The 25230-nt window shown below is 40.3% G+C and overlaps 1 protein-coding gene across 2 annotated transcripts in view; it reads left to right on the top strand.

The window, feature by feature from the left end:
• The window catches only part of KALRN (kalirin RhoGEF kinase), a 498966-nt gene that overhangs the window by 310987 nt on the left and 162749 nt on the right, over window positions 1-25230 (top strand). For both annotated transcript variants that reach the window (XM_027885121.1, XM_027885122.1), the window contains exons 14-17: window positions 1043-1217; window positions 12034-12229; window positions 17946-18112; window positions 22774-22893. In XM_027885121.1, the coding sequence (XP_027740922.1) occupies window positions 1043-1217; window positions 12034-12229; window positions 17946-18112; window positions 22774-22893 (658 nt within the window). The remainder of the gene's footprint in view (window positions 1-1042; window positions 1218-12033; window positions 12230-17945; window positions 18113-22773; window positions 22894-25230) is intronic.

Below are 25230 nucleotides of genomic sequence, written 5' to 3'. Positions count from 1 at the left end.
CACACATTTTTGAGCAGGTTGGATAGAGAAGACCATTGAACCTAAATCTTGTTCGAGCCAAAGTACCAAAGCCAAGATTAAATTTTGGCCTCAGAGTTTCCTTTCTGTTCTTCTGAAAGTTGAGGGACCTTTTGTGGAACATTCAAGGATGAATTTCAGCTCTTTATGTCTGCAAAGGGTTTTTAACCACGAAACAGTCACTGAAAAAAATTTACTGAGGACGTAACAGACTGTAGGTGAGCCTATTAATAATATATGTGAGAGCACAGATAGAAAAGGAATTGTTAGGACTGTCCTCTGTCCATGCTAAGACTGCTTTCAGGTACCAAAAACTCCCTATTGGTCCTAGGCCATCAGTTTAAAGGGTTTGCTCCCTTCTGCTGCCTGTATATGGAAAATGTAAATGGAGCAGTATCTGACCTGTTACAGGCAGGTTTCATTTCACTTACCCCAATGAAATGACAAGTCAGAGTATCTCTTGGAGTGTGTGAAAGGTGGTTTCCTTCAGTGGAATTTTTTGCACTGTATTCTACATCCATTGCTATACTATGTAATCCAGAGGAAATCAAGGTATCCATACCCCTTGGTCTAAAATGCTCATAATTCTAATTCAATTAGTCCATAACTAATAAAGCAAATGCAGAAACTGTCTTGTAAAGTTCCAGTGGCAAAATAGCATCTCTGAGTTTGATGTGAGCATAGGCTGGAGCAGGTCACTCTGTAGGATTAAAGGGGATTGCCAGCCAGTCTCCTCAAGAGAGGCATTGAGACTGATGCACCGCTCTCCTCCCCACCCCTCCCAAGCGTGCAAGGTCACAGTGTCACGGCACAAGAAAGGATGATCCCCTTGTTCAAACTTTGTGCCGAGCTCAGGAGCCTCAGGCTTTCGGCGAGTAGGCGAGATGAGTGTTGTGTACACCTTCCCTCAGCCCTTTGTGCCTGGTTGTGCTTCTCAGCAGCACGCAGCATCACGAGTGTGTAGTTCTTGCTCTTTTGCCTGCCTTAAAGCTGAGCCTTAACCATGCTCTCTGCCTTGCTACAGGGACTCTGCAGTTTCCAACAATAAGACCCCACACAATAGCTCCATCAGCCACATCGAATCTGTCCTTCAGCAGCTCGACGAGGCCCAGGTACAGATGGAAGAGCTCTTCCATGAGAGGAAGATTAAGCTAGACATTTTCCTTCAGCTCCGGATTTTTGAGCAGTACACCATTGAGGTAAGAGCTGGCTGCGTGACCTGAGAAAGGTAGGGCTGTGGGAGAGGGGAGTGCATGTAAACATGCTCTGTTAGGATACATTTGGAGCTGTTGGATTTTGCTCAGCTGTCTGGTGAGGGAGAGAGAGAGTTACAATCGTGTTTTAATTCAGCATGTTGAGCCTAAAAATATGCTTTAGGATGTAGTGCTGGAATGCACTGAAATAGATCCGTGTGCACTTAACTGACTATGCTGAGTATCTGCCTGCTTTGCAGAGAAGCTTCATAAGGTGCCCGTGTTATAACTCTCTATTGACACAAGGCAGTCAGGGATTTGAAAGTTCTGTGTCACTTATAAGTGAGGTTTGTCTCTTCAGATACAAACAGATACATGCTTGTCTTTAAACCACTGAGTGAAAAAAGCATGTTATGCATACAAGGAAAGGATAAATAAAAGGTGGGCTTCTTAAGCATTACAGTGGATTTATTTAAAAAGGAAACAAAAATTAGAGGGGTAAGTTAAAGTACATTTTTATGTCCTTATGTAAAAAAGGGTCTTTCAATTCTGTCTTGAAATCAAAAGCACTAGATGGAAAACTCATCAAAACATTAATAATTGAGGTATTCCTGGACTGAGAAACTTTAAAGAGACCACAGCCAGTCTCAGTAATTACATACTGTAATTCTGTTAGGACATGAGGGAGAAAGGACAACATGTAAAATAACTTGTGCCCACAAAATCTATGAAAGACTCATGTCAGTGTTTGTGTCCTTTCTGGGTGATGTTCTTCCTGCTGTACCCCACTGGTGCTTGCTCAGTTCATGGAGCACCTTTGTGTTTTATGATGATACATTCCTGAAGGTATTTTTTGTAAATCTGTAGGTAATCTCAAGGTGGGTACTGGTAAGTAATGGGAGCCTCAGAGTGCTCTGTTGTATTTTCTGTGTTTACGACATGGCATGATGAATTATAGTGGAATAAAAGGCTGGAAACAGAGGTGTCCTGTTTCCTGAAAGGTGTCCTGTTCTGGAACTGGATGCCAGAGGCAGAAATCCATGAGAAGTATCTGAGCTTTTCTGTTGTGACTGCACAGTTAAGTATTGTACTAAAGTCTGTCCTACAGTGCTTGTTAATTATGTAAATTAGAGTAGTGTTGTTTACTTGCCAGTTATATGCAACCTCCTTGATACTGAGAGACAGAATCCTTTGTACGTGTGTATAAATACAAATGTATGGATGTATTCCATGTCAGATAACATACTTTGCCATAAGAGTGGTGTGTCCTGTATTTTAAGAGAAGATTTCAAAAATAAGGGAAAAAAAAAGAAGGAAGCAGCATGTGCTTCTGAAACACCCAGATGTGTCTGTAGACAGTATATGGTGAACCCACATGAGTTATTCATTAAGATCTCAGCCTGTTTCACTACAGATTCTAGGTCTGAACCTGGAATTATGCTCACTTAAGTAAAGACCTTAAAAAACCAAAAATGAAAATAAATCACTGTTCACAAATTCTGTTTCCTTGTAAATAGTCTTTCAATCAAGGATCTCAAAGACAGTTACTGATGTGTCTTACACTAGTCTCTTCCATATGTGATGCCAGAATGGGAAGACTGTGTGGATAACTCTGATTTTGTTTCTGCATGAATCCTACTTCTATGTATTCATGGAAAGGAGTGGCTGTGATACATTAAAATATTTCAAATTGGAAATGTGCTTCAGAGTCTTCTAAAATCAGATTAGCTAGAAAGGATTTTAAAGAAAATCACCACTTGGTTGTCACTGCAGATTTGCTATTTTTTATCATATGAACATCTGAATTCCCTCTGCAAGATTAATATTACAGGGAAATCTGAGAACATGTTTCATAGAGAGTCTAAGGGCAGATGATTTTATTTAGAAAGCTCCTTCTTTCTGAAAAAAGTATTTTTGTTTTAGAATAATTATGACAATTTATAACTGAAAACACAATGAAAAATATATCCAGGTCAGTATCTTAAATTTTATAAGTACATTTAGTGTTTAAACAATAAGGCAGTTTGATGGGTAATAAAAACAAAGGCATTTTGAAATAAAATATTAAATGAGACTTGTATGCTATGCTTTTCAAGCAACAGCTGAATTGACTCAAACTGACACAGTAAAGATCCTTCGGTAGTAGATTGCAGTCAGTTGCCTCAGCTTTATAATAAAGATTCCAAGTCAGTAGGAAACAAGAATTAACAGAATTATCTCATGCTATTGTGGAGAAACAAAAAGATTTTTTCATCACCGTAATTAAAAAGCATGTACTATTGCTGATGATTGACTATTCCAAGCAGTTGAGGGAAAAAGACAAGGAAATTTAAATCAGGGAATTAAGTGTTTTTTCTACCAAAGACATGTAGCTTGAGTTATGAGTGGAAATGTATTTAGGTTTTAATTTTCCATAATAGCCTAGATCCTGCATAGATTAAGAATCGTGGAATAATGTCCACCAGTATGATTGACTGTCAAATGAATTTCTCCTCTTCTAGTCTAGATAAGCCTCCTTCCATCTGTCCAAAGGGCAGTGCCATATTGAACGCATCCTTAACGAAAGCCCTCTACCTGCTGCAGCCGTGTTAATCCTCCCTGCACTCACACAAACTGTCTGCAAAAAGTGGGCCCTCCTCTTCCTCCCAGGCTTGAACACCTTTGTTTCATCAAGCACGGAGTTTCCGATTTTCCTGCCTCAGATCTGTGTTCTCACCCTGGGTTCTCATGTTCTTGTGCTCCAGGGAATCCCTTAAGATAAGGACCCTTCTCTGGCAGCTCTGGTGAGAGGGAGACTTGCATATTTCTGGTGGAATTCAGAAGGATGCAGCAGTGGGAGCCCATCTGCTCCCCATAGCTCTAAGGAAGGCTGTGCATTAGAGCTCAGCCTCAGAAAATAGTTACCTCTTGTGTTGTCTCGTTCCATCCAGTTCTGGTATTGAGGGGTTTTGATTTATCTGTTAATTTTCCCTGCTACCATCTCTCCATCTCTCTCTCTCTCTCTCTTCTTTCTAATTAATAATGCAAACTGAAAGTATTAGGATTTTTAAAAGCTCACAAATGGCAAATAAGTGATTTGCCTTTTTGTTTTATTTAGAAAATGTCTGACTGTCATTTGTTCTTTGGAAACTTTCCTGCTCTGACTGTTCCCCCCATTTATCAAAATACATGCCATAGATCACATAACCCTTTCTTTGGCACTCCTCCCTAGACTTGCACTGTACCCATCTGCTTTGTAGCCCTCCTGGTTTTTGAGCTTTTCTATAATCTTCTCTTCTTGACAGAGGTTTGGAGTCCAGACAAACTTCAGGATTAATGTTTACTGCCTAAGCAACACTTACTTTCATCTATATAGGCATTATTGGACCTTTTCTTGTACTTCAGTGAAATCTGCCAACTGTTGTTGCATTTTTGTCTTCAGAAAAAGTATTTTACTTTAAGAGAAGCCACCTGCCTATTTCTGTGGCAGGGCAGACCAGCTGTGTTCATTTAGGACTTTTAAAGGACTTCTAAGCCTCACAGGCAGCTTTTGTGTTGTGCTTGAGTCATGGCAGGTTTGGCAGATATGAATTTGGATACAAACCCACAGGCACAAAGCATGTGCTGCCTGCTTTTTCTTGCCTTAATCTCATTATACTGGCTGATATTTACACCCCGGGTTCTTGGGGTAAATTACGAAACCTAAACTACGGCAACACCTGGAATAAGACACAACAGAAACATGAGAGAGCCTGGCTGTCCCTATGGGAGGCTATTCTGCCTTAGGTTTTAACACCATATAATGACAACCCATTCTTTATTTAGGAAATGTGTCTCACTCTGATGCCTGATGTGTTTTATTCCCTAACCAAGTCACTGTGCGTTTCAAGATGAGATGGGATCATCGGGATTTTATGGTTGGTCTTTCTGTACGATACAGACTTCAGCTGAGTTCGTGCAGCCAGAGAGGTAACTCAGGAGATTTCATGCAACGTGAACGTGGCAGCTGATCCGCTGTGAGGAAATGGGGTGTAAGGCTCAAGGGACAATAGCTGGCAGACACCAGCAGCAGTGCACTGAGAATGTCATACATACAAAGCGCAGTCTTACTCCAGAGTTATATCCTCGGGAAGGTCTGTCAAGTAGACTTTGTCCCTTGCTTCAGAAATAGTAATTTTAAGGCTTATTAACCGTTATTTGAATGAATGCTAATGTACAGTAAAATGCTGAGTGCCAAATGCATGAGAGCCAAATGGTAAAATGCAGTGAGTTGCAACCCCTAAGAAAGTTACTGTCATCCAGAGTCTTTCTGCACATTTTTTCCTTATCTTTTGTCAAGAGATGATCAAATTCACCTGTAGGCCTCTCTAAAATGCTGTGACTGAAAACAGGAATGATCTCAGCCTATGCCTTTCTAGCAACAGTTGTTGATTACCTCCAAAGAAACTTCCCTCTCTCTTTCCAGCAAGTGCTCAGCTGCATCTCTTGTGTGTGTTGTTTTTTTCCTACAATGCGTAGGGATCTCTTCAATGCTAGACAGAGCCTCTGCACTGTCTTAGAGTGATGTGGTTCCTACACCAAGACGTAGTACTGGAAGGGATTAAGGGGATTCCTACTATGCAATATAAATTTGATCTTGTATGCTGTTTATTATATTTCAAAAAGCCCATGATCACTAAAATCTTCACCTGCTGGATATCTAACTTTCCACTATTCAATCTCTTTGGCTTTATTTCATCTGCTAATTGAATTTTTCAGCCTTGATTTCTCTTGCTGGCTCTTCTGGATGTGCACAACCATCCCTGAGCATAAGTTTAGGAGGAAACAAGAGCCAGCTTTCACAGTAGCTTATTTCACTGTTATTTACAACTCACTTGAGTTTTCCATTCCAGGTTTATAACACTAGCAGACTCTTTCAAGTGAATTAGCTGCCTATGTGAAGGTACAAGATGTTTTATAGCCCCCTCACTGACTTAAAGCTGACACTCAGGTGTGAGCTTCTTTGTTAGAAGTAAGTGTTACAGAGGGTTTGAGATAGATTTGAAAGAAAGAGAATGATGAGAAGAATTTCAGCCTGTCCTGTTCATAAGCTGGAGTCCTATCATGTCTCATGCTTAGTGAGCTTTTGTTTCTCCTTTCCATCTATTCCTATTTTAAGGGAAGAAATGCTCTAAGCTGTTCTGGGCACCCTGTCTTTTGGAGTGGAATTCCATTGTTTCTCTTGATATTTTTTTGGGATTCAGGAGTCAAAAGCACCAGAGCAGAATCATCACTGTGACAGTCCTTTCACACTTCAGTGGCTCAGGTCCCTACTAAGCCAATGTGGCATCTCTGTCTGTTGTCAAAAAAAAGGGTGACAGTGTTGTCATACTGCACAGCATCAGCCAAAATCAAGGCCTGAGAAGGAGGAACAGCAAACTTTCTGCTCATATGATCTCCAGAAGTGACAGTTTCATTTACCCTTTCCTACCTAAAGCTCCACTACCATATACCTCTGGTATTAGTCTGCTCCTAGATCCACTTGTACTGTCACATCCAGACCTCTGCTCCTTCCTTCAGCCTGCTCTGAACTCCAAGGCAGAGCCAAGTGTTGTTGCCCTTGGCATTCCTGGTGCCTGATGTCTGGTATGTGCCTCCCCTACTCCATTATAGTTCCTTCCATTCTGCATTCACAGACACTCCTTTGCATCTAGGAGTTAGAATTACCTTTTTTTTTGTTTCCTTCCTGGATTGTACCTAACTCCTCATCTCATCCCTCCTCATTCTCTGGTAATTCCAGTTGTATGGCTGCCACTTGTTTTCCTCTTGAAATGAGGTAGAAGTTCCCTTTTCTACACAGATCTGCACTGTGCCTGCCTGTTCTTCCTGTCCTGTCTCATCTCCATGCTTTACCCACTCTTCTTGCCTTTGCCTCTCTTCCTATTTGCACCATCATTTTTCTTGCAACCTGCCTCCTACATCTGCTTGTTCTTCCCAGGCAACTTTACTCCTTTGCAGATCCCTCTTGCAAGCCCACTCTCTGTGTTGATAGCTTCTGCTCCCTGGATAGAACTTTCTTTCCCTCCTCCTCATATGCCCTTCCTTGGCCCATACTTTGGAATATCAGTTCCTATGTGATTCATTCGCCACATAGCATTTATTTTCTATCCCTTGATTCCTCGTTTCCCCTCTCCACCTCCTTCAATTGGCAAACAAAATTTTCTGGTTGACATTAAACAAGATGACTTTGGATATCAAACACTAAATTAAGGCCAAGCAAGAAGCACTCAAGGCTCAGCAGCACCATTTTGTAGAACATCTCAGCAGCATCATAAAAAAAAAATATACCTTAGGATTTAGATAAGAAGTTATTTGAGACATACAATTGCCTGCACAGCAGCTGCAGCAGCTCTGGCAGGCTCTTTGGCCTAATTCACAAGCAAGCTGCAATGTAGGCATGAGATGCCTGGACTATTCCTGTTGTTACCAGTTTTCACCTGTGTACCCCTTCTCTATACCTCTCACTCTGCTCCAGGGTTGAGGTGAACATGTATCCATTTGGTCACATTTCCTGCTGATGTTGCAACATGATAAATCCAGCAAAGCCAGCAGTATTGCAGCAGTGGGAATTTGGATATATAAAGTTGCTGCTTTAGGAGGATTCCTGTCTAAAGGGAATGTGGTCTAGACTGTGGTCACTGTGTCTGCAAGAAAAGCAGACCTGGCTGACACAGTTTGTATATCCGTTATAGCTCTGTGATGGTAACAGGGAGCTAACACAGACCCGGTATTTGCTCACCTGATTCCCCCATTTCCCTGATAAGGATATCTCAGGTATCTCACTTAACACTGGATTGGGTTCACTACCAAAATTGCTTCTCCTCCCATTATCATTGCAGCAGGAGCGTCTGTTTCAGGTGAAGAAGGAAGAAATGTGCTTCCCAGGCTCATTGTAATCAATTGCTTTGTCATGCCTTTCATTTGTGTTCTTGGGTCATTTGACCTTCCTTTATTAAGGAAGGCCTGTTTCTTGGTCCCAAGTTTATATGACCTTCAAAGAAGGAGTTTGGCTTCTTCCAAGGAATCAGATGAAGTGTGACTGACGTGTGTGCAGCTTTCCTTGGAACAGTGTGGGAACCAGGGGACAAGTCTGCTGCTTGTGCTAGTGTAGACCTGTGGACTGCTGCTGTTACTGCTCTCATGACCCTTCTGCTTTGGTACAGTTTCTTTCTCAAGCCAGAGCAGAGCTCAGGACTTCTGTTGCAGCAGGGCTTCTCTTCTCTCACGGCATGTGAGGTTGCTGAGGTCTATTTAGGATGACAAACACTGGGAAGTAAAGCGAGTAAACATAAGTGCTGTCAGTTCTTCCCACCAAAAATCTAGCAGATAATCAGAGTAAACTCAGCCATTCTTCTGTGTCAAAAGGGAATAAAACAAGTTCATGACCAAGTGATCTTCATTTATGAAATAATTCTGACACAAGCTCAGTGCAGTCTTACTACAGCTCAGGACACAGAATACTTCTTTTGATGCAGTCCAAATTTTATCATAGATATCAAGGCCTGACCAATCTATGAAATCATCCATTTTTTAGATTTGAAAAATATACATCTGTAGTTAATAGAGCTGCCTAATTACAGCTTCTTCCTGAAGAAAAATAAATCATTTTCCCTATACATAAGTCAAACCAGTAAATTCAGACTCTGGGAACGTTTCCAAATGGTCCAGTTTGAAGTACAGAAAATGCTGGGATTTTGAGGCATTGGCTGTACAGACAGAAAAGGAAATGTCTTAATGAGATATGCAAAGAAGCATGGTCTCTGCGATAGGGCACCAGATTGGGATTCAGGAAACCTGTGTTGTTATCACAGCTCTGCTATTGCTCCTTGCCTGAGTGTGCTTTAGATTCCCTTCTAGCCATCTGTTAGTCTGTTACTCAGCAGTGTACCCAGCCTTCCTGTGCACGCTTAGCCTGAGAAATTCAGTGATGTTCCACCTCTTGCTGTGCCCGATCCCCTCCTCTCTTGCCCTAACCCAGCACATGGGGTGATTAGCACTCCTTCATCAGCCCCCACTCAAAGGCTACTTCCCTCCTTCCTTCCTTCTACCCTCCATTGGCTGAGCTGGCACTGGGGCAAAAAACCCTGCTGGACCTGTCCAGCTGTCCAGAGCAGCTCAGGTGCAGGCTCAGCCTCTGTTCCCAGTCCTGGCAACGTAGCACAGAGCACCATGGGCTGGCCTTCCATCCTGCACAGTTTATCAGCTTGTGCCATCGCTGCCAGTGCTGTCCTTTCCTCTTTATTTGAAACCATTCATTTGATCTGGGAAGTGTGGATGGTGGAGCAAAACCCCTCTGTTCTCCATTATCCACAAGGGACAGGTAGATATTCAGGTGCATCCCCTTCTGTGTGCAGATCCTGTTGGGAGCTGCTTGCCATCGTGAGGGTGAGCAGCACTGGTTGCCTGGGAGCAAATCTTCTCCTGATTGTTTGTAGGTGGTTCCTTGCTACAGCCATTCTTGGACACTCAGGCCTGAGGGACAAAAACCAGTGCAGTCAGGAACAGCCATCTCCCCATGCTCATATGGAAGTGATTGTACATTTAATGACAAGAGCAATGCTGATCAGTGTCCCTTCCACAGCCAAGTGGATAAGGTACTAAGAGGAGAAGCACTACAGCAGAGGTTTACCCAGGAAGTACAGGACCTCAGCATACTTGTGGAAACTTTTGTTGGTTCCTTCTTACATCCATCATTAACTCCCCTGACAGTTCAGCCCTCCAAAAGATCTGCATTTTTCCAACCTGGATTTGATGTCCATAGAAGTAAATGGGATGGAGAGATTTTGTTTTGTTCAGAAACTTCCAATGATAAAATCATGGCTCTCAGAGCAAACTTATGTAACACATTATTTCATTGTTTTATTCTTTTCTGTTACTGTCACTTATAAATGGTTTTAGATGTCTTGAGTGCACATGTATAAGAATGTCACAGGAAATTGGGAAGTACTCTGTGAATCCTTGCAAAATTTCAAATAATTATGTGTTAGCAGCCTGACAATCAATGCAATGAATTCAAACAGGCAATATAGCTCATGACAAATAAAGTTCTGATTCACTTGTGTCATGTGCTTTTCCATTAAAAAGAACAAAAAGGGCTTTGCATTGAACTTGGTTGCTGTCATGGCTGTAGGAACCTGTGCTCACTCTAAATTTGTTCTGCTGTTTGTCGTTTGAAACAAGGTCAAGATCACCTCAGTTCTGACTGCTGTTAGCTGAGCATTTGTCTCTAAGTGTAAATGTATCTAGTAAAACTCTTCTCCAGCACCTACTTTGAACATTTCTCCATAACTGTTAAATCTACCAGTAATTCTCTGCTGTCTGGGGACTCCAACTGTGATATGTGAATGAATCAGAGGCTGCTGGAATCAGGAATGAGGCCAAAGACAGAATAGAGATAGCTATTATTTAAAGGTAATTGAGTGGAATGGGCAAAGGAACAAGCTCAGGAAAAATAGAAGCCCCTCAGGATACCCATGCTCCCATGCTCTGCCTTTCACCCTGCAGCTGAGGTCCGAGGTTCTTGATTGAGTTTGCTTTTCTGTTTCTCTCTCTCTCAAAAAAAAAAAAAAAAAAAAAGAGCCTAAAACCTGATTTTTTTCCTCCTAATACAAAACTGTACTACTGTCCATTCTAATGAGAGAAAGGCTGAGAACTGTTCTGTTTGGGTTATCTTCCTAAGCCTGTGTTGGATATAATGTATGTTTTCTGGAAAGGAAAACTGAGTGGAAATTTTTGAGCCTTGGCTGCTTAGGAAGTTAAACATCTCACTGCACACAGGCACTGAAAAGCATTTTAAGTGAGAAACGGAACTTTTCACTGCATCATAATGCCCAAGTGGGAATGTAGATACCTAGTTTTAGCTCTCCTGAATCTATCTATGAGGAATTAACCTATTAATCAGAATTGAGGCATTTATTTAATAATTTTAAATCCTTTTAAAAATTGTATTCTGCACAGTACCTATGTGCTTGATGTAATTCCCATTTCCCTTTTGCCCCATCTCTCAATCACTGTCACTAGCATAGTCCCTCCTTTTAGCCTGCAGTAGCAGAATCTAGGTTGAGGTGAGACTGATGCTTGGGTGGCTGTTGGATCTTAATTTAACTGTAAAGGCAAAAAAGGAGAAGGACTTTGATACCAGTTGGCTGCTTGTGGACTAAGAGGTAAAACACAGAAGATACCATAAATGGACTGCTAAAATCATCAGACTTTGTGTCACAATTAGGAAGCAGAGAAAGCAACAGAAGATTTTATGTGTTCCCGTGAGTTATTGGCAGATTATGTAGGTCTTTGGTTACAGCCACGTACCATTCATGAATTTACTGGTGATTCTCCTAGCCCCTGAGTGGTGTTTCTGTGTTGTGAGTTACATCTGTGATATGTAACAAATAGCGTGTGGCAAAATGTTTTTAGAGACATTCAAGCTATTTTGGGATTATATGGTTACAGGTTGTTTTGCAATACTGTAAGCATTCTTTTTTCATTTAAATTTTAATTCTATCAGAAACATTCTCTCTACCATCCATGCCAGTATAGTGGATCTTCTCTTCCAGTGCCCTTTGAAATGTATAAGGCAAAAAGGAGGTGTCCAAATTCTTGTTGGACTGATAACCTTGTTATGGATCCTGACTTAAGAAAAATGTGAAGTGTGACCATTAAATGGGCAGGATCTGGAGTGTACTGAGACTGTGGTTTTAATGTTTCTGGATCAGAGTCAAAATGTGAAGTACTCTCTGATCCAAACACAGTTTAAGATATTTCACTGATCTTGAGTGAATCAGGTGTTTGTCTTCTGCCCATGAAGGTTACAGCAGAGTTAGATGCCTGGAATGAAGATCTGCTGAGGCAAATGAATGATTTCAATACCGAAGACCTCACTCTGGCTGAGCAGCGACTGCAGCGTCACACTGAGCGCAAGTTGGCCATGAACAACATGACCTTTGAAGTCATCCAGCAAGGGCAAGATTTACACCAGTACATCATGGAGGTCCAGGCTTCAGGTGAGCGGGACAATTTGATCTCTATTTTACATGGGGAAAAAACAAACAAACAAGCAAAAAAAAAAAAAAATAAACAAACCCAAAGCAAAATCAAGAAAAAAACCAACCCCCACAAAATTTTTTCAAACAAAAATAGCCCAATACATATTGAATACATCAGCTTTCAACATAACTATGAGCAATACCTATTTCTCCTGACCGGAATGGTTCCACAAGTTTTGGTAATTATTGGATTCAGGATTATATGTTAAAAACTGCTGCTTCTTTGAGACTGAAACTCATTGAGGAAATGAAGCTGAGTTTCAAGCTTCATTCAGAAATTTTCACAACTGGATGGAGAGGGGAGGGCTAGAAAACTTACAGTGGTATTTCTTTGTGGTTGCACCAGCTCAGAAACAAGCACTGCAGTCATGAGTTAGAGATCCTTGAGCTGGGCAGTCAGACCTCAGGTCTGGATGAAGTCTAGTTGTTCTAGACTCCTAATCTTGTTAACCTTCCTGCAACTGGACTTTATTGAGAGTCAGACTGACCAGGTGTGCTGGCTTCCTTCTCCTGAGACCTGACTACCTTTTTGTTCCGCGTGCCACATTTCCCCATGCCCAAGGGAAAGAGAGAGAGGAATGAGGGGAGAAAGAAACTAGTTGTGCAAGAGTCCTCTGGGAAAGAATCCAAATATGAGAGCCTTGAAACCAGTCATGAAATGGAACTCTTGTTTCCATCCAGTTCTACTTGGAATTATTTTGTATAAAAAGGGAACATGATAAACCATACTGGAATTTTCCTTTTCAGAGTGCACTTGAAAGTTAAAGGTAGCAACTTGGATGTAAAAAAAACCCCTTAGGTATGTGCTCTTAAATTAAAGAATTGATTCATTTTGATAGGGAGTCTGTCTGATACTTTTACTCTGCTTTTCAGCAGTAGGATCCTCTTTCTAATACATCGTATGAATCAGGATTTTTGTATCCTTGCATTTTGCATTTGGAAAAGGAATATCGTAATTCAGATTAATCACTGCGTAAAGCCCAGAAGTGAATGTTACTTGTGAAGTGCTTTAACCTTCTTAAATGTCTGGAAAGAGTGCAAAGCAATAGCAGTTCTTTCCCTCTCAATTTGCACTTTTGAAATAAGAAGGATTTTATGGTTTTATTCTTTGGCAAACATTTTACCTCTAGGCACCTACCTTTAAAAAAATCTGGCAGTACTCAGCCTGATTTGGCAAGCTGCACTCAGCAGAGGCTTAAGGACTGCTACAAGAGTATGCTGTGAACTAGACAATCCGGTGCTTTGTGTGAACCGTCTGTGTGAGCTTCTCTGAGATCTGCCCACACGATGCCTGGCCCTGTGATTCAGCTTCCTTGCTTTCTGGGACAGAAAACTCGTTCTAATACATTGGTTAAGATGCTTGTGTTTTTTTGATTGTTTGTTTGTTTGTTTTTAATCCTAGAAGAGTCTTACAAGTAAGAATCTGTGGGAGGTAAAGAATATGATCCGAAACAAAGCCAGGAGTCTCAGTGAAAGATTTTTTAGAAAATAAAAAATAAGTAAATTCTGTGTGTTTCAAGAAGTGAAAAACAAATTCTTTTGGGTTGTCGACAAAAGATTAGCAACTAAATGAAGTGACTTGTAAAATGTTTTTGTAAGATTATCTAAGATCACTTTCTATGAAGCCTACCCAATAAAAATCCACTACTCCCAAAGGCGAGGAAGCAGAAGCCCCATAGGGATGTAGAGTAATTGTAGTTAATCAAAGATAATGGTCATGTCTGCCACGCATGGAATGCTGGATGCTGGGAGAATGGCAAAGTAAGGGAGAAAGATGGCATGTGGGACCCTACTGTTTCTTACTTCAATAAAGGACAGTTATACTTCATAAAAAAGTGGTTTGATTTTACTCCCTCTTCCTAAATCCTTTATCACAGTCATTCCGTGTATAAGGTAAGGGATGATTGTTCTTAACTGTCAGAGCTGCAAACTTGCAGGAGTTCTGGGAAATCAGCTGCTCTTGCTGCTTCCTATTGTACACTATCACCACTGCTACCATCAAAACTCAGCTGTAGCCATAGAAGATAAAGCCATAAAAAATGTGATTTTCCAGAGCCATTCTACCTAACCAGTCACCCTTAATTGACCAAGTTTCTTCCCTTCCCTATAAATCTCTTTGAGCTTTATTCTTTTTAACATGTCACACAGGAAACTGATTCAATTTTGATCACTCTGTCATTTGGCTTGGAGGTCTTTAAGCCAGCAAGTCTGTCAGATAAAATCACATCCAGGTGTTTCCATGCATGATGCCTTTTTTGCTCGGAAGACTTGTGGAGATAGAAAATGAAGATTTTAGACATTTGCCCACAGTTTTTGCATGTCCAATGCGGAGCTGGAGCAGTGATTCTTACAGGGCTGTGGAGTGTCTGGAAATTCCTGTGAGCATTCTCCTGTTGTTGCAATAAATCCCAAGGTTCTGTGATGCAGCATATCAGACTGTATGGACACTGAGGGCATCTGTGCGCATCAGGCATTGGTGCAAGTCCAGTATTTCCAAAGTTTTGTACAGCTCAGGGTTATGTTCCTGTGATCCCATCCACTACTCCAGTGCACGTGAGTGAACCAGTTTTGGATTAGCCTGTTTTTACCAGCAGAATAATTATTTTTCAAAGAAATGTTTGTTTTTATTAGGAGATATCTAAGATCTGGAAGTCAGGTTGTGTTTTCTGGAATTTTGCAGTACTTGCAAATTGTCTCCATATCTCACAAAAATCTGTGTCTTTAATGAACCTCATTTGCATTTAGAGAATATTATAACAGTATTCTTAACAAGACTGGACTTTTGGATGAGCCAGCACTTTTTATTTCAACAAACCTATCTGCTATTTTTCCAGTTTGACTGTGGCTCTGCTGCTGATAGCAAAGCTAAGTGTGTGGGTAAATATTCTCAAAAAAGGATGTTGATTTTTTTGGGTGCCTAACTTGATATGTTGAAGGGTCCTGGCATTTCCAGAAGCGGCAGCTTGGACATTTTTGAGAAATCCATTTCCCATGGAAAGTTTAGGATAATATTTTAGTAGTGATTTGGCACTTTGGTCCAAGCTGCAGTGACGACACAGGCATGTAATATATTAGTATATGCAACTTAGTAATTCTCATTCTAGGAATTAAAAGTAGTTACACTCTAATAGCTGGTTAATTGATCGCACAAATTTATTTGGTTATTAAAGTCTATTTGCATTGACAGTATCATTGTCATAATGAGCCCCACAGTTGGAAGTCTCTCATGGTTTACAGAGCTCCCTTTTTATCTTAGAAGCAATTTGTCTAAGTCAAGCCTGAAATACTGTAAAGCTGAAGTTAGGGATGTTTATTCAGTCCCAACCTGGTATGTGGAAAATTCAAAGCCCTTTTGGTTCCTGGTCATCAAGTTAACATAGTTCACCTTTTCTCCCAGTGTTGCATTGCTTAAAAGGGAAGTGGAAACCTATTTCATTTTGTTTGCCATGTCCTTTATAGTTAGTTATAACTATAGTCCGTATTGCAAAGAAGAGAATATAAACTACTATTGCAGTCTTTTAGTATTTCAACCTAAAGCAGGTTCAAAGCTGTTTCGAAACAGTTTTTTACAGGTCAAAAAGCAATAACCTTTCCTCAGACTGAATTGTATCTCACATTGTGAACAGTTCAGGTGTCACTAATGTATGTTTTGTAGGATGCCAGTTAGTGTGGCTCAGTTCTCTTTTCTGTGGTTTTTTATTTTTAAAAACATTTTCAATTCAACATCATTCTCTTGACATCTGCTGCACTGTTTGAGAGATCAGAAGAAAATGGCAACCAGGTTGGGTTTATCAGAAAGTCACCTGTGCTTTTCTAGCTGTCAAAGCACAATGTAAAGATAATATGTATGAAATTATTCAGGAAACAAAGCTTTCTATTTTGCAAACCAATTCTTGAGAAGAATCAGCGTTCTCACCTCATGTGCTGGCACTGTGGAATAAATCTGCATGACATATGACAAGCAAGAAAGGGCAGATCATTCATCATGGGGAGTGCAGGCTGCCCTTGGATGGCATCCCAGGCAGTTCACTGGTTGCTGCTGATGAGTTAGCACAATCAGAACCAGACCAGCTGAGTGTGCACGAAGGAAAACCGTGCATTTAATATCCAATAGGTGTAGTGAAGTCAAGCATACAAAAAGCCATCATGTCCTGAGGATACAGAACCATATGCAGGCTAATTGTAGCAACAATTCCTGGTGTCTGGCAATTGAAAGGAACTTCACTCCCAAGAATAGAAACGTATATTAAATTTCCAGTTTTAAATGGGAAGCCAGGGGCCATTCCACTTTATTTGGTAATGAAGGAACTGTTTTGTTTTGGCTGGGAAAGGGAATAAGCCAATCATTTGCATTCCCATGGGCTTTTTCTGATAGAACCAGAAACCAGGAAAAAGGGGATAGGGTTAGAAATAAGGTCATGTTTATTTTGTACACTGTCCTCTGTAGATATCATTGTGAGAGAGAAGGAAAGTTATGAGTCTCTGAGGAGGATAAAGGAGGAGGCCGAGACAACTTTCTAAATGGGTTTTTAAAAATGTCCAAGTTTTTTTTTTCAGCAGCTTTTAATTAACGCATTTCTCTTTAAATGTTATATTATTCCATGAAATCAAATGGCTTTGGAGAAAAGTGCAGTGTTTTCTCAGCATTACTGCAATTAGATTATTTTTGTATTAGGTTCCTGATCCTTCCTGCATTGAGGCCAATGACAAAATTCCAGTAGACCTCAGTGAGGGAAGAATGGGGTCTTTATTAGTTTATAGTCACAGAGATTACAGTAACATGGGATGACATCATATTTCCTCCAGGCCAAACTTCCCCAACTGCACTGGTAACATACCCAGCAATGCTATTGCATGGGTGTAATCAAGAAGGAAGGTGTGAAGGTCTGCACTGTATTTCATGTAACGACTCCACACAAGACTCAAAGTGTCATAAGAAAATTCAGGAGGCAGGAGTAGCCTCAAAAGGTCCCTCTTTCAAACTCCCAGTCAAGTCAGGACCAGCTATGAAATCAGACTGGGGGTTTATCAATCTCATGCAGGATGCAAGGGACCCGGAGTGTAGTCCTGTCCACCTTTTCTCTCTGATATGTGATGGTTGGATGAAAGCCAGTCTGTGGACTAATTCTGAATGAACTGTAAGATGGTTTAATTAATTTATTTTTTAATGATCCTTTGTGTCCAGATGGAGAAAAAGTTTGCACTGTGGAGATCCCTGCACTTGTAGCACTACTGTAGATCTGGTGACTGGAGTTTACTTCCTATATTTCACTTTTGTATTTTCTTCTTCATCTCTTTTCTCAGCTAAGTTTTTTTTCAACATACTTTTTTTCTAAAGTGTAAATTAATGAATTACTCTAAGAAAGGGATTTTTTTTCTGTCTTTTTTATAAATTTGATGTTCATGTAAGTTTGTGAGAAAGACTGGCTAAATCATGTCCTACTGTCCAGATGCTGATGGGCGAGATGAGCAACGATCACCAGAGAAACACTACTTTGTGGAAGAATGTAATAAGGCAGAGTAGCACTGGGAAAGCCAGATATTACACGTGAGAAAATTTAGTAAGAAATAATTACTCAGATAATTGCAAATCAAGGTGTTAGGTTGCAAAAAGTTCTGAAGTTCACGTTTATGCAAAATTGAAATTTCAGTGGTATCTCTTTGCGTGTTACAGGTATTGAGCTGATCTGTGAAAAAGACATTGATCTTGCAACACAGGTTCAAGAACTGCTGGAATTCCTTCACGAGAAACAGCATGAGCTGGAGCTTAATGCTGACCAAACTCACAAGAGGTTAGAGCAGTGCCTACAGCTCCGGCACCTACAGGCTGAAGTCAAGCAGGTGAGAGTTTTTAACCACCCATAAGGAGCTAAAGTGGGTTTTCAACCATTACATACATGCAACTGCGAAACCAGCTTCTGCCAAGTGGCATACCTTTAGGAGGACAATCTTAATCCCTCTTTGCTTAGCAGTATTTGATTTGCTGACAGGTTACAGGGTGGCCCTTTGGCATCATGAATAGATATTGGGAGTCTACGCAGAACTGACCCAGTAACTTCTCAACTGGAGAAAATGTATCAAACTCCAAGTGTTCTGGGAATATAATTACTTGATTTGGGACCCAGACTTAAGCTGTGAGGTGGAGAATTGGCCCAAAGCAAAGGAAACTGAGCTGTGAGGTCTAAATATGAAACTATAGTAGTTTCACCTTTTCATTTGTTGCTGTACATCTGTTGACCTTCAGGAAACTTTAACATCTTCTGGTGATTCAAAAAATTCCACCTGTGTTCTCTAGATCCAAGGATTTGTTTAGACATCTCAGTATTGTTACATTGCCTTTCTTTCATCCTAGTGTAGGGAGTCATGTTCTGCCTCCCTTGGTTTTCCCTTATATTAATTTTGGATGCCTCATGTTTCTTTGTTTCCCTTTGCTGCACAGGGTGACACTACACTTCCTGCTCTTAACCCATAGGTGGCTTCACACTCCAGTGTATGTCTGGATTTCAAAGGAATGGTCTTGGTTTCATTAGGAGAACCAAGAACATCTTTTCAGATACCTGGAATATTGAGGTTTCTATTTTACCTATACAAATGGGTGGGAGGTGGGAGGGCTGTTCAAATACTACAAGGTGTTCATTGAGAAGACTTACTTATTTGTTTTCTACATATATATACATATATATATTCATACCTAGGTGTATATATATACTGAATCCTTAGTACGTATGATTATAAATGTTGACTTTTGAAGAGGGAGTAGCCAAGTGATACTTTACCTGAACTGTTTCATCGTCACTGGATAAAAATCCTTCATGCTCAGACAACATTCAAGCTAGAAGCTGGAGCACCTACACCAGTGCACACATTTTCTTTCGAAGTATGTTTTGATGTGAATATTTTGCAACCCTACCTAAAAGTAGCATAAAACTATCCTAATTTTTTATTTTTTAATGTAGTCATTTTTCATTTGTGTTTATTTAAGACGAACTCCTCATGAAGTTCTAGAGCTCTGTAGGGTGCTTTGGCTTTCTTCTGGGAAAAAAAAAAAAGAAAAGAGAGGCTATTTATAATATTTATATTATAAATATAGGATATTTATAATCACCACCGTAATATGATTATGAATTGTATCCTTTTTTTTCCATAGGCTCCCAAAGTTTCTTACACACAACTTAGCTAAGCTCGAAGTTTTGTGTGATAGATTTATGATGAAGTAGAGATGTTTTATGACAGAGAACAGGAGGTCATACATGTAGCAGAAATGCTAAAAAATGCAGGTTGCCCACTTGCCCAGGATGAAGTGCAGTGGGTCAGCCCTGTGGCTGCTCCCTACAGTGACAGTACAGCACTTCTGCAGGTACTTGATGTTACCTACCTTATTATCAAGTATCTGCTGGGCTTTAAGTATTTTACAACCCAAAAACTACCCAAAGGAAGTGGTTATAGGACTGAGCTATCTAATACTTGCTGTGAGAGAACAGCTGCCTTGAATTAGTATTTCCTTGATGGAGCTTGGGACTATGTGACCTCTCCTTACTAAGTGACCTTCTGGCAAACCAATAGTGAAAAAAACATTTTATTTGTTCAGCTGAATACTAAGGGCTCCTTTGCTTGTTAACCTATAAATTACCACAGTTAGTTTCCCTTAGAAAGAGGCCAGTTGCAATATTTCTGTGTCCTATCTATTTGGTTTCCTGTAGATGAGTCATATTCCCAACCATTTAGTGAGATTGGGAAATATATTGATTTTGGCTTGTAGTTCATCTCCAATCTGGTCCAGGTTTCCTTCACTTTAATTTTAGTGCATCTGAGACGATGGATGATCTCATTACCAAATTGCTCTTGCTCTTTTGAGTGGGGTGAGACATGGTTGCTGCAAGACACCTACTGTAGCTGTGTTAAGTTCTGCTGACATAGTAAAATTGGTCAAGGCTGCTACATGTACATGTGTTTGCATTTTGATATAATGGCTCATGGAAATAAAAAGTCTTTTAACTGTCTCTATCTATTTAAGTTCAATTTACCAGAGATTTCTGCTTTATATCATATGCGCCAAGGATTTGAATGCCAAGACAATGAACTGAAGTTTGGGACCATTAAAGCAGAATGATTCCAAATTAGATGTTCTGTGAACTGCTTTAGAGTGGAAATAGTAAAGATCAGTAATTCACAAACTCTTTGTGATTAAGGAAGATCCTGCCCAAGCCTGATTTCCCTCCTTTGGATCCCACTCATTTCTGACAGAAACTACAGAGCTTGGACTGCTTACATAAAAGTAATAGCAGAACAGATTTGTGGAGATCAGTTTAAAGAAAACAAACTCTAATGCTGTGCCTGCAGCTGTTTGGCTCCTCTATCCCCTAATTTTATCTTTGTATGGTTTGGGGTTTTTTTTCATGATAAGTGTTGAACTTGATCTAATTTTCTTCAAGATATGCTCACAGTATCCCACTACACTTGCTTTCTAGGTTGTTTTGAAGAGTATTTAGTCCTTTTGATGTGCGTGTTATACATCTACTTTTGCTGTTTGGCATTAGATTTGCCTCTGTATGTATATGCCCAAAGGATGAGGGGAAGTAGTCATTTGAGAGTCACTGAATAGATTTGTTTTTTCCTAATCTAACATCAAATAGCTCCTGGAAACCTGATGCAGTTTTGAACATGGCTAAAATTTCCAGAGGCTGTCCTTGCTGATGGCTGTGTCTGTGTGGTACTATCCTGTCAAAGAAGCTACAAAGGGTCTTGAAATGTCTTGGTCAGGAATGGTGCTGTGAGCCTTGCTGGCAAGATGGGGCCCATCAGAGCTTTACTGAACTGCTTCACCCTGAATATTTTTGTGTCTACAAGACAGCTGTACAGAGGAATGCATGTGTATTGACAACACTGGGGGAAACCTGTCAGATCAGCTGTGTGGTCTCTCTTTCTAATCACTTTGCTTTAAGGCTGATTTTTCCATTGATTTTTTTTCATGGTTTTTACTCAGATATTTTCCAAAACTGTTGCAGTTTTGGAAATTTTCAGCTGAAATAAAATTTGAGGGAGAAAAATGCTATATTTTTAATATGCATAGTATTTTCTACACTCTAAATGGTTCAAGTCAGGATGTATTTTGGTATGTAAAATGTCTTGCATTGTGATGTCCTCACTTCAAGTCTTTCCCAGGTACAGTGATCCTTTGAGTAACTTCAGTGTTTGGTACCATTTAGTTGGTAATAATATAGATTTTTGGTCTGATGGATCATAGAAAATACCAGCCAACATAATTGTCCTATGATAACTCGATTTCTTTTCCTGTGAATCTCTGTTGCACTTCCCACAGGAACAATTACACCTGATGATAAAAGAAAGAAAGCTGACAAATGAAATCTTCCACACTGTTGTGTGTTCTTTCTCCTAGGAAAAGTCATTTTCCTACCCTACAGGGAATTGAATGGCTATAACTGGGGTGATACATGATGTCAGGATACAAAAACAAAGCAACCAAAAATTCCTATTTTTCTCAGGCTATTTAATGGATCACTTGGTGAAAATGATAGCACATAAAGGAAATTGCTATGTAGAATACTGCAGCAAAGTCAATTTTGGAACTTTGTAAATCATGAGCTATATTTAGGGCAGTGATTGAGCAGTCAGGATTTCCTGTGCATCCATAAATTGGATTCAGCAACTTTCTGGCTATACTGGAATAATTTTACACCTACACAAATAGAAAATAAGCTTTGAGACAACACAGAAAAGAACTTGCACGTGTGTTCTGGGTGCTAATTTCCCAAACATGTATCTTAAAATGGCAGAAAATGCTGTTGCTTAAATGAGTAAGTACAAGCTTGATAGATTAATTATGTATATTTAGGATTTGATTCTGCAGTCATTACAGCATGGTTTGCATGTCTCCAAATAATCTGAACATCTCTGAAGTAAAGCCTCTTGATTGAATGGCAAATGCAGGGCTTGATATTTATTCTTAGCTCTACATGCAGGTGTAAACTCCAACTGCATCTTAACTCTATGCTAGATCAAACCAACTTTATCTTCTCCATCCTCACCCTTAAGCTCTGACTTTTGTGTGAAAGAAATACAGGCAAGTGGAGCAGAAAGGTGTTGAAACATCTATGATTCCAGTTGGAAATTTGAAAAAGAGAGAGATACCTTTGCTTAAATTCAAATCTGCCTCGTTATGATTTGTGGTTTTACTGTGGGGTATTTGACGGGAACATTGACTTTTGTGATCAAACCTTGGAAATGAGAGCCCTTTGCTATCCAAATATCCATGTAAATACTTCAGAAGTTTAATTCTTCAGGCAATAACTTCTTCAATAAATCTTTACCCTGTAAAAACGTAGGTCATCCTTATCCTAGGATTTCTTTCTGCTCACAGATTCAACATGAGACCACACTGAGCAAAGCACGTTGTTCAGCCAGGCTGGAGCATTTTCTGATGGGTAACTACATAAACCCTAGTACTGAAGCAACCTTTCCATCAGCATATCCTTTCTTTACAGGTGCTTGGCTGGATCAGGAACGGGGAATCGATGCTGAATGCAAGCCTTGTCAACGCGAGCTCCCTCTCTGAAGCTGAGCAGCTCCAGCGAGAGCATGAGCAGTTTCAGCTGGCCATTGAGGTAACACCAAGGAGTTTACTTTGTTTCTCTTTCCCGGGTGAACATCATACAAAAGGTTATCTCTTGAGCATCGGACATTGCTTGCTTGAAGGAAGGGGAGGAATAAAAACTTTAGAAAATCAACTTATGATTAAACTGATAATGTAGCCAGAACCTACAGTGAAATAATTATTTATCACCTGCTGCTAGTTCTTCTGCTGTCAGATATCAGCCTTTCCATTCATGAAAAAAAACACACATCTCCTGATAATTTCTTTGATAACAAATTAAGATTAAAATTCACAAAGTGATCTGAAATGGGAAAAGTTTGTGAAGTTATTCTCTTCCCACATCCACAGTTTGCAGCATTCACTTATGAATATCTTTGTTTCTGGACAATGCTCTCACACTAGATCTTTTTCATTCAGCTCTCCTTTTGTGGACAGCAGAAAAGAAATTCGTTCAAACTCTCATCCTCAAATAACAAAGAGGCAAGAGGGGCAGTTTTTAAGAATTGCCTGCTAAAGTGCTTTTGCCCCTTCTTGCACTGGAGTAACAACACATTTTTGACCCGGCCCTTGAAAACTGCTTGTGAGCCAACCCATTTGCCTCACTCACAGGGCCAGGACACAGCAGGAGGAATGACACCTGATCTGAGCTGCTTTCCTTTGAATGAGAAAGTAGTGCAGGGCTGAGGACTCCCCTGACTAGGGCACTACAAGATTTATAGTTAAGATCAGTACTTCGTGTATCTCTGTCATTACCAACAAACCCCACACTCACAGGGGTTTGTTGGTAATGACAGAGATACACTCTCATTCTGCTAGAATGAGATTCCATTGCTTTCTCCCATTCCTGTTTCACAAGGTGTATGTGCTTCTCAGATTATGTTAATTGTTAGCTGTTCACAGAGCAAAGAACAAGCTGCAGAATCCCTATATGTTTGAAAACTAAACCAAACTTTAAACTAGGAAACTATGGAGGTTTGAAGAGATGTCTGACTGTGGTGGGGGAAGGGGGTCAGGGGGAAGAAGGAGGGGGGAATGTCTCCTGGTAAACTTGGAATTCCAAGTCAGTATACATCCTAGTGTTGCTATTAAGTGTAGAGTTTAAATCTTAGCTAATGACCTATTTGGATCCGGCTCCACTCAACAGTAAGGAAGGAGCAGCTGTTGCAGCTCCTAAAGCAAAAGGAAGAAGTTTTCTGTCAATTCTGTATGAGCTGGCTGGTACCAAGCTGTGCTGACCACATCTTGGCAGCCACCACCAGACAGCAGCAGGGAACAAGACACCCACTGGCTGAGTTATCACAGCTTGCTGCCATCGGGGAAGTGCTTGTACTTGGTGGTAAATGCAAATCACAGAGGGAGAAGAGGGTTACACCACAGTAAGGGGAAAATAAGTTTTGAAAGGGAGAAAACACTAGATTAAATATTTAAAATGTTTAAAGCTCAATATGGGGAAGAGATCAGCAAAGCACACAGGGCAGACTGTTCTCTAAAGGCATTCTAGATGTGGAATTGATTTTCAGTTCAAATCCTTTAAAGTCTATTTAAAATAGGTATTACAATTCTAACATCAGTAAAGCAGCTGGATATTAAATTTAACCAGTTGTTCTTGAACATCTTCCTAAATGTTTCTGCCAAGTATTAATCCTTACTCTTTTGCTAATAACTTTCTCTACATTGCAGTATCCATCAGTGTATTACTAGATGATTTCAAGCTTCTTTCTGGGTTCAAGGACTAGATCATTAAAGTATCACATGAGAATTTGTCAGTGGCAGTTACAAATGGGATGTAGCACAGAGGAGTCTTTGAGAGATTTTAGGGCTTCTGTTCAGAAGATTAAAATCAAATATTGGACTAAACTATGTCTGAACACAGTTACTCAGGAGGCTTTGAAAGGCCTGGGACTATTTTACTTCCAGCAGGCCACAGAGGAAAGTGTAGCCACCACTTGGTAACTCTGAGAGGAGCTGGTATAGGCTGGGGAATGGGGCAGTCATGAATTCAGTCCTGCCTGTAAAGAGGCCACCGAATAAATTTGGGGAACGGTGGAGAAAAACGGTTTGAGTCTCCCCAGTTCTAACCTTAAAGGTAGCACAGCCTAGGCTCCAATGTGACTTTCAGAAATGCATCTTTGTGATACAGTTCATGCACTTTAGTAAGACATCTTCATATCTTCTGGGGTTGATGTTTTGTATCCTGTGGACAGGACAATTACACACACAAGTAAAGGTGCTGCTGCCAACAGTCAAATTAGGGTGATAGGCCCACAGTTTGCCAGCTCTTTAGGGTTCACTTTTGGATCTACAGACTGTGTGGGATGCAATCAGGGCTGAGGCTGGGTGAGAGCTC

Source organism: Empidonax traillii, unplaced genomic scaffold (assembly GCF_003031625.1).
Source record: "Empidonax traillii isolate 1590-97213 ecotype Southwest subspecies unplaced genomic scaffold, ASM303162v1 scaffold161:size1573837, whole genome shotgun sequence".
NCBI lineage: Eukaryota > Metazoa > Chordata > Aves > Passeriformes > Tyrannidae > Empidonax > Empidonax traillii.
Note: the sequence above shows the minus strand (reverse complement) of the source record. Positions and strands in the feature narration are given on the sequence as shown.